This window comes from Corapipo altera, unplaced genomic scaffold, assembly GCF_003945725.1.
Source record: "Corapipo altera isolate COAL_440 unplaced genomic scaffold, ASM394572v1 175, whole genome shotgun sequence".
NCBI classification, from domain to species: Eukaryota; Metazoa; Chordata; class Aves; order Passeriformes; family Pipridae; genus Corapipo; species Corapipo altera.
The window spans coordinates 1,267,859-1,278,714 of NW_020884942.1; the positions used below are offsets into that span (position 1 = coordinate 1,267,859).

The 10,856-nt window shown below is 48.6% G+C and overlaps 3 protein-coding genes and 1 long non-coding RNA gene across 5 annotated transcripts in view; 3 read left to right on the forward strand and 1 right to left on the reverse strand.

Annotated features, from left to right (window-relative positions):
- FBXL12 (F-box and leucine rich repeat protein 12) overlaps positions 1-2,923 on the forward strand; it is a 3,269-nt gene extending 346 nt beyond the window's left edge. The window contains exon 3 of the mRNA XM_027661955.1: positions 2,274-2,923. Coding sequence (XP_027517756.1) covers positions 2,274-2,398 — 125 coding nt within the window. The 3' untranslated portion in view covers positions 2,399-2,923. The remainder of the gene's footprint in view (positions 1-2,273) is intronic.
- An 826-nt stretch (positions 2,924-3,749) lies between these two features.
- Positions 3,750-4,509, forward strand: SFT2D3 (SFT2 domain containing 3). The gene has a single exon (XM_027661954.1). It carries the CDS (start codon positions 3,847-3,849, stop codon positions 4,507-4,509), a length of 663 nt encoding a protein of 220 aa, XP_027517755.1. The 5' UTR covers positions 3,750-3,846.
- Positions 4,510-4,567: 58 nt separating this feature from the next.
- LOC113955927 overlaps positions 4,568-10,856 on the forward strand; it is an 8,241-nt gene continuing 1,952 nt past the window's right edge. Inside the window, exons 1-2 of the long non-coding RNA XR_003530698.1 lie at positions 4,568-5,166; positions 7,579-7,805. This is a non-coding gene — a long non-coding RNA (uncharacterized LOC113955927). The remainder of the gene's footprint in view (positions 5,167-7,578; positions 7,806-10,856) is intronic.
- The window catches only part of WDR33 (WD repeat domain 33), a 67,865-nt gene continuing 64,837 nt past the window's right edge, over positions 7,829-10,856 (reverse strand). For both annotated transcript variants that reach the window (XM_027661956.1, XM_027661957.1), the window contains exon 23: positions 7,829-8,469. In XM_027661956.1, the coding sequence (XP_027517757.1) occupies positions 8,240-8,469 (230 nt within the window). In that variant the 3' untranslated portion in view covers positions 7,829-8,239. The remainder of the gene's footprint in view (positions 8,470-10,856) is intronic.

Sequence of the window (10,856 nt, forward strand, 5' to 3'; positions counted from 1 at the left end):
GACCTGCGCCGCGTCCCTTACGAGAGCATCCCCTCTTCTGTCACCACACTGGAGCTCAACCTCTGCGACACTCCCGATGCCTTGTGCCTCGACCTCTGTGATTTTATTTCCCTCCCATTATCGCTTTGAAATTTGGATCCAGGCTCCAAAATTGAATACATCTGGGCATTGCTCTGATTAAAAAAATGTACCCAGGTCTTGCTGGCCTTTACCTCCCCTTGGTACCCCGTTATGTGCACCAGCAGCCCTGGGGTAGGTGCTTTCCTTCTCAAGGGAAGGTAATGTCATCACCTTCTGAGAGCCCACCTCTGGAAATTGGAAAACTGGATAGCCCACCTCTGAAAACTGGATAGAATGGAATAGTTCCCAGGATTGGTCCCACACAAAAGGTGCCAGGAGAGAAAGCTGGTGCTTTACCTCCCCAGTGCAGCCTGCACAATGAACACTGTGGTTGGATGCTTCGCTTCCCAAGGGAAAGTAACGTTATCATCTTTCAAGAGCTCACCTCTGAAATTTGATAGAACTTCAGAAATTGAACCGTTTTGGAAATTGCTCCTATGAAAAAGGTTCCAGGACAGACAGGTGCTGCTGAATTTACCTCCTCTGGGCACCCTACCATCTGCCCCATGACACTGGCACTAGGTACTAGCCTTGCCAAAATAAATGTACTGCTATAATTTTCAGATGCCAACTTCCCATATTTGGATCCAGGCTCAAAAACTGAATATATTCAGGGACTGCTCCCATAAAATGGTACCAGGACAGAAAGCTAATGCTGCCCTTCATCACCTCTGGGCAGCCTCTCATTTGCATCACCAACCCTGGAGCCAGGTGCTTTACTTTCCAAGGAAAGGTAATTTTATATGTACTGAGGAGCCCACATCTGAAATTCAGATACCACCTGCAGAATTGAATACAGGCCAGGACAGAAAGCTGTTCCTGAGCTTTACCTCCCCTGAGCACCCCCTCACCTGCAGGGAATGAGGATGCTACTTTACCCTTAGAAGAAAAGCTGCCACACCCAGTGTTGTGGTGCAGATGAAATGGTGGCCAGGGCAGGCAAAGGCCAGGAACAGCTCTGTGTCCTGGCTCCTTTAGTGTGGGATCAATCCCCAGATTTACTCTGTTTTGGTCTAGTATCCTAATTTCAGAGGTGGCTTCCTGAAAACTGTGGCTGTACATTTAATTTGGGAAGTACAACACCTCACCCCAGTGTTGGTGATGCAGATGATTGACTGTCCAAGGAAGGTAAAGGCCAGCAACAGCTTTCTGTCCTGGCATATTTTTTGTGGCAGCAATCCCCCAAAGAACTCAGTTTTGGAGGTGATATCCAGATTTCAGAGGTGGGCTACTGGAAGACAATAACACTGCCTTTCCTGTGGAACAAAAGCACCCAGCCCTAGTGTTTTGGCTGCTTGGGGGAGGTGAAGGCCAGCAACAGCTTTCTGTCCCGGCACCTTTTCTTTTGGAGCAATCCCTGGATGTATTCTATTTTGGAGGGTGCATCTGTGTTTCAGAGTCAGTTCCTGATGTTGTATGACACAGTCTTTTCCTTGGGAAGGACAGCACCTAGCCCCAGTGTTGGTGGTGCAGATGTTAGGCTTCCCAGGGGATGTAAAGGCCAGAAACACCTTTCTGTCCTGACACCTTTTGCATGGGAGCAGCTCCCAGATGTATTCTACTCTGGAGATGGCATCTGAATTCCGAGGTGGGTTCCTGATATTGTATGACAGAGCTCTTCCTTGATAAGGCCAGCAGCTGGCCCCAGTGTTCCCGGTGCAGATGACACGGTGCCCAGTGAAGGTAAAGGCCAGCCTGGCACAGCTCCTTCCTGACCTTTTTCCCTCACAGCCACCCTGGTTTGCCGCATTCCCAACACCGGGAGCAGCCCCAGGCTTCCCTGGAAGGTGCTGCACAGCAGCCTGGCTTTGGGAGCATTCATCCTGATCATGCTGGGCTGGTGGCCGTGTTCCACTTCCACAATTCCCACGGGACGCCCAACATGTACTCCCTGCACAGCTGGCTGGGTCTGGGCACCACACTGCTCTCCTCCTGCCGGCTGGGAGCCACCCTGGCCCTCCCAAACCCACCAGCTCCCTGAGTTTTCCGTCCTCACTGTCTCTTCCCTCAGTGGGGAGTGGGTTTTGCAGCGTTCCTGCTTCCCTTGGGTTCCCAACGCTCTACAAGCGCGTCCATGTCTTCTTCAGCTCCACCATCCTCGTGTTGTCTGTGGCTTCCTGTGTGTTGGCAATAAACGAGAAGCTTTTCTTCAGCCTGTGAGCACCGGGGGGAGGGGGCTCGAGGGAGACCCCTTGCAGGGATGGGGGGACCCCTCACAGGGATGGGGAGGCTCGGAAAGATCCCTCACAGGGAGAAGGGAGCTTGGGAAGATCCCTGACAAGGATAGGGGGAGCCCTCAGAGGGTTTGGGAATCCCTCACAGGGGCGGGGGGCTTAGGGAGAGCCCCCGCAGGAACAGGGGTGGCTCAGGGGGACCCCTCACAGAGATGGTTTTAAAAACTCAGCAGGGAAAACGTAAGGCTGCTCGAGCCACTCCCTTACAACAGTGCAGGGGGAAATCGAAGAAAACAAGCCCACTTGAGTCACAGTTGTACTGAGGTAAAAATTGGAAATAACACAACACCACATAGAAAAAATGGTTTACCCACAAAACCAACAAAAGCAAGATGTTATCTGGGCCCCGCACCCCTAGGGCAAAACAAAAAAGGGCTCCCGTTCCCGGGCTGCACGTGTGGCCCAGTAGAACAAAGAAGGGACTGCAGAAAACAGGTTTCCGCGGTTTGACTCCCTCCTCGGCCAGACAAAGGCAACAGGGGCAAAACAAAACCTGGAAGGCTATTCGCACAGGAAAGGGGAAGGTCAGCAAAACCTTCCTTGTCCCGACTCATTTCGTTTGACAAGACGTTTTCACCTTTGGATCCGCGCTTTGGGTTGTCGTTTTATGAGTACCCACCTCCACCTAGTGGAACATTTGAACGGTGACACCGGTGAACCTCCACTACATGGCGCTGTGTATTTGAAAAAGACGTAAATGTGTCAAGGTTCTCTCGACAGCACCAAAAATGAACATCCGAAAACGTCCTCCACAGCTCTCAAAAAAGAAACGTGCCAGTACAGAAAGAGTTCACTGACCTGACCTTCTGAGGTGCCTTTCTTTGTCTGGATGTCGTTTTAAAATTTGCCAAGTACCTTGTTCTACCTTAACGTTCCGAAGTTTGTAGTAAAAGTTTATTAAACCTCCCGAGAATTTTGTTCTTTCTTCCGTGCACCGCCCAGACTAAATCAAACTACCCTCCCCCCAACCCGCCAGTGGGCTGAGGCCATTACACCCTCACAGCTCTCAAAGGCGAGGCCTCAGGACCCCTAAAAGCCCTCACAGCCCCCAAGGTCCTCCAAGACGCCCTACGCCTCGCAGCAGCCACAGCCCTCGTAGGCAACACAGCCCTCGGATGCCTCAGAGAACCGCACAGCCCTCGGACGCCTCACAGAACCGCACAGCCCTCCGATGCCTCAGAGAACCGCACAGCCCTCCGATGCCTCAGAGAACCGCACAGCCCTCCGATGCCTCAGAGAACCGCACAGCCCTCCGATGCCTCACACACCCCCCCCCCCCCCGCGCCGCCGCCCCCCCCCCCCCCTCCGCCGGGTCCCGCCCCAGCCCTCACGGCCCCTCACGCGCGCCCCGCCCTGGGCTCCCCCCGCGCACGCGCGCGCCCCCGCGCGCACCTGCTGCCGCCGTTGCCCGGATGCGGCTCCTCCCCCGCAAGATGGCGGTGGGGCGGGCGGCGGCCCCGCTGTAGCGCCCGGTGCCGGTGCCGGCCCCGCCATGGCGGACCTGGGCCGGCAGCTGCACGAATACCTCGCGCAGTCCAAGGCTGCCGCCGCCGGCGGCCCCAGCGCGGGCCCCGCGTCGCCGCCCGCCGGCGGCTCGCAAGCGGAGGCGGGGGACAGCGGTGGTGTGCGGGCCTGGCTGGGCGCGCTGAACCCGTTCCCACCGGGCGCTGTCCCCGGCGCCCCGGGCGGCGCTGCGTGGCCGTGGGCGGGCGAGGTGGACCCGTGGCTGCCGGGGCTTTCGCGCTGGCAGCGGCTGGTGGGCAGCGCGCTGTGCGTGCTGCTGGCCGCGCTGTGCTTCGGGCTGGCCGCGCTGTGCGCGCCGCTGCTGCTGCTCCGCGCCCGCAAGTTCGCGCTTCTCTGGTCGCTCGGCTCGCTGTGCGCGCTGGTCGCCGCCGCGCTGCTGCGCGGGCCCGCCCGGCTGCTGCGGGAGCCCGGGCGCGGGGCGCTGCTGTACCTGGCGGCGCTGTTCGGGACGCTGTACGCCGCGCTGGGGCTGCGCAGCACCGCGCTCACCGCGCTGGGCGCCGCCGCACAGCTCGGCACCGCCGCCGCCGCGCTCCTGGCCGCGCTCCCCGGCGGGGCCGCTGGCCTGCGCCGCTTGGCCGGCCTGCTCCGCGCCGCGCTGAGCGGCCGAGGCAAGGCACTGCCCGTGTGAGAGCGGCCGGGCTCAGCCCGGCCCTGCCCGGGTGAGCCCGGCCCTGCCGCCGCCCCGGCGGAGGAGCGGCCGCGTCGGGGGCACTGACTCGCCGGCGGACCGAGAGCCTTGAGCTCTCGCCAGCCGACTCCGAGACGGGGAACGCCGCTCTCTCCGCGCCCTGACGCGTTTTCCTCGCCGGTTCTCCAGGATCAGCAGCAGCGGCTGGCGGCCCGGAGCGGGCCCGGTGACCCCGAGCTGTGCTTGCCGCGCTCAGGTGCCAGCCTGCCGGCATTTGCCTTACCCAGCTCCATAGCCACGGCCTGGAGTCGCTCCACTGCTGGGTAGGAGCTGGCAGCATCCCACTTCCCTACCTCCAGGATGGGACCACGTGGCTGCTGCCGCTGCTTCAGACCGTGAGTGAGACCGGAGCGGACGCGGTGCAATTATGGACCTGCCCGTTACTGAGGAGCGGCCGTGGAGCGCAGGGCCGGCGAATGCTGAAACACGAAGATGATTTAGCAAAATCTGATCACGTCTGGGGGACAGCGTTCAAAAATTAACTGGTTTTACCTCCTTTTGTACTGACCCCTACACTCTGAACGTGCTGTGGTGAATCTGAAGACTGTGGCCACTAAAGTGCATTTCTCTCTAAAACCAGCTTTAAAATACCATGCAGTAAGTGAAACAAACTTTCCTGGGGCTGTGGGTCGCAAAGACTGCCCATAACTGTAAGGGGGGGGTCTTCCTGCATGACAATGAGAGGATGAAAGGTGCTAATATTAATTAGGAGCCTTGGCCTTTGCAGGTGCTGCTGCCTTAGAGCTGCTGTAAGGGACCAAATCCTCAGGCTTTAAAAGGGTAGCTTCATCTCTTAGAACTTTATTTTGTATATATATTTTGCTCTCTGAACTGGGGCAGGAATTGCTTCCTTGTCACAGCATGACCTTCAAAAATAGTTTTGCTAATAACTGGAGCTCCGTTTCAGTTCAGAAACTGAGCCTTACTTAGGAAGGTGCTGAATCCAGTGTGACAGAGCTGGGTGCTCCAGTTTGGACTGTGCACTGGGCTCCTGCAGGGAAACGGGACCACCAGGCCTCACCTGTGCAGACCCCCAGCATCTCATGGAGCGTTTGTGCCTCATGGACAAAATAAAACCAAACACTGCAATAGTTACCTGCTGCCACCACTTAAGGTTTAACGTATTCACCAAATACCTTTCTGAATTAAATTGTCAAAGGGGTTACTTAAATGTACACAGATTGCTTTAATAAAACAATTTGCGTCCAGTTGTCAATATAGACATTTCACTAATGGTCACTTTTTTTCCCCATAAAAACGTATATCAGAGCTATCTGAATAGCATTAAATTAGTTCTCTCATTTTTACAACTTCTAAGCTACAGTATATAAAATTGATTTTATTCCTAACAGCAGTATAAAATTAAATCTGAGACAAGGTGGAGCTCTAAACTCACAGGTAGAGCATAAGATTCTATGTGCAACACTGGTAAAAAAGAATATGACCTGAAGAATATAGAAGTATATTCCTAATAAATAATTTTGTCTATTTCCCAGCAATAGTGAGTCATGGTATCACGGATTGGGAAGCTGCTTCTGTCTCTCCTGCTATGCTGTCACCTAAGATTTTGTAAAAGAGCTATCTAATTATCAAGTTTTCTTATAACTTTCTGAGCATATTTCATGATCGTCAAATATTTCAAAACTTAACTAAAGAAGCTGCCCTTTGATGAAGAATATGACTTAACACCAAGTATCATAGTCATTTAAGGAATTAACCACCCATCAGAGGACATAAAAGTTGTCCAGATAAAGCTGCTACCTATAGTTAGGTGCACTCTAACTTGTTTTGGTAGAGGACTGTGGTTTAATTAAAGCCTAAAGCTCATCCTCTATTGGACCTCTTTTAGCCCCTTAAAAATATGTAGGGCTTGCTAACAACAAAAAAAAAAATAGGGCAAGCTTTCCTCTTTGCTAGTGATTATCATGAAATCTTCAGGACAGATCCTAACTCCCAGACATATACCCAAAGTTACCAAAGCCCTTCAGATAGAGCTAAAAAGTACTTTTTTTACTCTCAAGGGAGAAACTGTCATATCAGATGCATCTCAGATGTTTCCCAGTTAATCCCCTTAAGACCATTCTGTCTCTCCTGAGCCCCATGACAAGGATTTTATAGGCTAATGATCAATTAGAATTTTCAAATGCCATTTTATACACTACAAATTAAAAACTAAGAAGAAAACCCTACTTGTGACTGCCTGAACCAAGAGAACAACAGCTAAGCATTTGTGCTTTGAGGTCTTTAAATAAGATCATCAAGACTTGAGCCAGTCTTTGGTAAACCTGACTGTGTGAGAAGTCAGATGCAATAGTTGCTGTGTGTCACTGTGGTATTGCAGTAGCCTCTAGAACTACACTGACTTGTATATTTTATTATAACCTGGAATTCAAGACAGGAGAGAGGGAAGCCTGCTAGTAATTTTTCATTATACATTATATGCTTTACTTTTAATGTAGAAGTTTCCTGAGAAGGTCTGTAGTGTGGGTACTTACATGATAACATTTTCACTGAGGCTTAAGGTATTAAAGGAACCTTTTGATAACCTGGTGGCTGGAGATGATTGACATGAATGATTTATGGGGAAGACAAACTCATGGTTGGTAAGCAGTTTTATTATGAAATGTGGGAAATGGGAGTAACCCCTACTTCTCATTTCCCTCCTCTGGTAAAATCAGGTGACAATATCCTAAAGAAAAAGACACTTGTGTTAATATGGAAGTGATGAACTATTGAGGTTTGCACTTCAGCAATTAATGCACCAGACTCTGCTGAACACCCATAGCTTTAAGCAATGTGTCATGCAGCTGTTGTAAAACATATCAGTCAAGCTGCTAAACTTCATTCTTTCTCAATTTCTATAAACAGATGCTGTTTTGAACAAAAACCCTTGACTCACCCAGGTGAAGACAGTATTTGTCATGGTGTCTGTCTTGCAATCCAGGTTATAACTCACACTATGCCTTTGACAACTTGTTCTAAATGGTGTTCCACGTTTTTCTCTTCCAGGATGGCAGACTAGCAAGCAGCGGTGATTGCCTGTGGTTTGGAATTTTAACATCAGCACCACTTGTAATCTGTACACAGCTGTGGCTAAAGGGGAAAATGAAGGTTCTCTGTACATGATAAACCAAAAAACTACGAGTCAGCTCTCAGTATTTTAAATGGCTGAGATTTCAGGAGGTAGTTCCATCTGAAACACAAGTTTGCCTAAAGACAACCCCCTATAGTAACGGGTGAGTAAAGAATCACACACTGCTTTGATTTTTTGTTAATTTTTGCGGAAATTACATTCTGTATTCATACAAAAACAACGTAACTCTTTGACAAACTGTACATATAGAAACAAGTTTCTGTCTGGAGGTGAACTGAAATCTGTGGAAGTGTTCCATGTCCCCCAACACTTAAAAAAAATTCCAGCTCTTCACAAATAAAGTAGGTAAGAAAGTGAGGAAAATGGGAGTGGAGAGGACAAAACAAAGCCAGCTACAATATTGCAGCTAGAGGCAGCTGACTGATTTAGGAAAAGACCCCTGTTAGGAACTAATGCACATTCAGTTATCCCAGTTAAGAATCCAGGTTCGTGGCATTGCAGATGACTGAGTCCAGAGTAGCAGTCTATTTAAATATTGTCCCACAAGGACTGGGCGTGACCCAGCCAGAGCCTCTTCTATCGTCCTCTTCCACCCCTGGATCCTCCCCTTCGTGACTGGCCAGAGTTTACATTATTTCCTCTTCCCCAGTTACTTCCACTCCTTCCTCCTCGAGAGGGGTTGTTGCCTCCCCCGGGGCCTCCACCAAAGGCTTCATCCCTGTGGAATCCATCGTGGTGGTCTCCATCTAACGATCCAGACCTCCCAGATTTTGGTGCTCTTTGTGAGGGTCCTGAATTTCCTCGTCCTACAAAGGAAGCAGAGCAGTTACTGGTTTAAGTCTAAGCTGTGTCCCTTCTCAGACACGCCGTACATGAAGGTGGTTCTGCTGTGGTGTCATCATTCACAGACCATATGTAGCTGAGACCCACAGTTTTATGCCTCCTCCCTCTATACAATTGGGCAACAATCAAGTAATTCCTTGGAAATTAGAGGTTATAGTTGCTAGAGTCAAAACAGTGACAGCACATCCTCCACACTGCCAGGCACTCCCGGTTCTTCTGCTTCAACACCATCTGTGGTTCTCGCTATGTTTTTATTGCAAAATACATTTTTTTTAATCCTAAACAAAGACTCTGCACTGATGACAAGTTGAGACAGTTGAGGTTGATGGTGAAGATAATGAGTAACATTACTGTTTTGTTCTCTTTTTTGCTAGAAATAATGGAAAACCACTTTATTTTACTGCTAACTGGGAACAAAAGCTACACAAGCTCTTACTGCCAGGAACAGGATTTTCTACTTCTCACACATCTTTTTGGTTTTGACATGTAAATGAGCATTAAAAAAACCCCAACCCAATTCATTAGCCTAAAATAACAAGCAGTATTTCGAAAAAACAAATTTAACAGTAACCTTGTTTTATGGACGCACACTACAGCTAAATCAGGATATTTCTGCTCCACTTTAGCAAAAGTGATTTTTTTGTTGACTCTGGTTGGTTCTGTGTAAAACAGAGACCAAACTGTTCCACAGAGTTTATAATTAATGAAGTTTTAATCTTTAGATGACTTTACTAATACAACTAAAGCTGGCACAGCCCATACATGAAAAAGTATTGTTCATGGTTTGTTTATCAGGCTTTCTGCCATCATTCTGAACTTTCTTTAGCACATTTTGAGTTAATTACCACAATTCTTGTGCCCGGACAACAATTGGTTTAACCTCAATAAAGAATCTGAAAGTTATCACTAATCATTACTGAAGCTGGAGAAGGAATCCTCACAGATTTGATGGATGCTGGCTGCTGGAGAAACACAGCATGCAGTTATGGAAGGAAAACTATTGATATGAGAGGGAGTTTTACCAGCAGGGTTTTATTCAAAACAGCTATGAAAGAATGATAAAACCTGCTGTTAATACAACACTGGGAATAGAGTCCATGCAGAGGAGGAGTGACATGCAGTTAAAACTGAATGAGCTCCAAGACAATGGTAAGAGAAGTGGGATGGAATTCAGTGGCATCAAAGACAAAGCTGTGCAGTAACAACAAAAAATTCAGCTGTAGGTTGGCAGCTCAGCATCTGGAAGCAGCTGAGAAGGACCTTTGTTACTGACAGTGGGTAGTCAATGTGAGGACATTAAAGAAAGCCAACATTTCAAAAACACAACAGCAGTCCTGAGATCTGTGAGTTCGAGGCTAACAGGATGACTGTGGAACTGGCATGCACAGCAATAGCTCTGAACCAGCTACAAACTCCAAAAACAATGTGTTCTGTGGGTTACAGTAGCATGTGACTGCTTAGTAGTTAGGGGGGGAACTATGACATGAGAAGCTGTTAGGAAAGAATGGAGAAAACAGAACAAAACCGAGGGAAGTGTAGAAATCCATGGTTATACCACATCTTAAATAGAGTGCTGCAATTCCTAGTTACCTTGTTTAATTTAGAAAAGGATAATTTAAAACTGAAAATAGTATATACAGAGTAATATGGATAGTAAAAGATACAGAACAACTTCTAGAGAGAACAACTAAACAGATCAGAGCTCTGACCTGGAGAAGAGCTAGTTCAGGCTGGAAATGGTGGAGTTCAGTGCAGTCAGAGATGGCATTCAGAAACAACAGGAATCAACTTTCAACTTAATTACAACACAAGGCATCAAATGAAATCAGTGAATGGTAGGCACAAATCAGGAGAGAAACATTTTCCTTGCCTTTTTTTTTTTCAAAGCATAATCTACTGCAATTAAGTTTAAGAGCTCTGCCCATGGATCCTGTGAATATCAGAAGTTTATATGATTCTTAAAGCAATTAGAGAAGCACACAAAAGTTAACTGTCAAAAGCCATTAAATATAAAAATATTTCAGTAAATCACTGAACTGCAGATCTTCATAGGTTTAGAGAACATTTCAGGGACATATCACTACAGGCTCAGTGTTCTTATGTTTCAGTTAAAGGATGACAGCACAAGCATGAGTAACAAAAAACTTCTGAAAATGAGAAAAAAGTGTTCTTAATGAGTTTTCCAGCTGGAGTAACGGGGAGCCAAAAACTAACTGCTTTTGAACAGGGCAATAAGGAAGAGGATTCTATAATGCTGGAGAGAAGATCTTGGATTTGATGTCCCACAAAATCCCTCTGTTCTTATGTTCCTATAAGACATGTTCCTATAAGACATGTTCCTATAAGACAT

Excerpts from the sequence above, each read along its gene's own strand:
- SFT2D3 (XM_027661954.1), top strand. The coding sequence starts at position 3,847 with ATGGCGGACCTGGGCCGGCAGCTGCACGAATACCTCGCGCAGTCCAAG.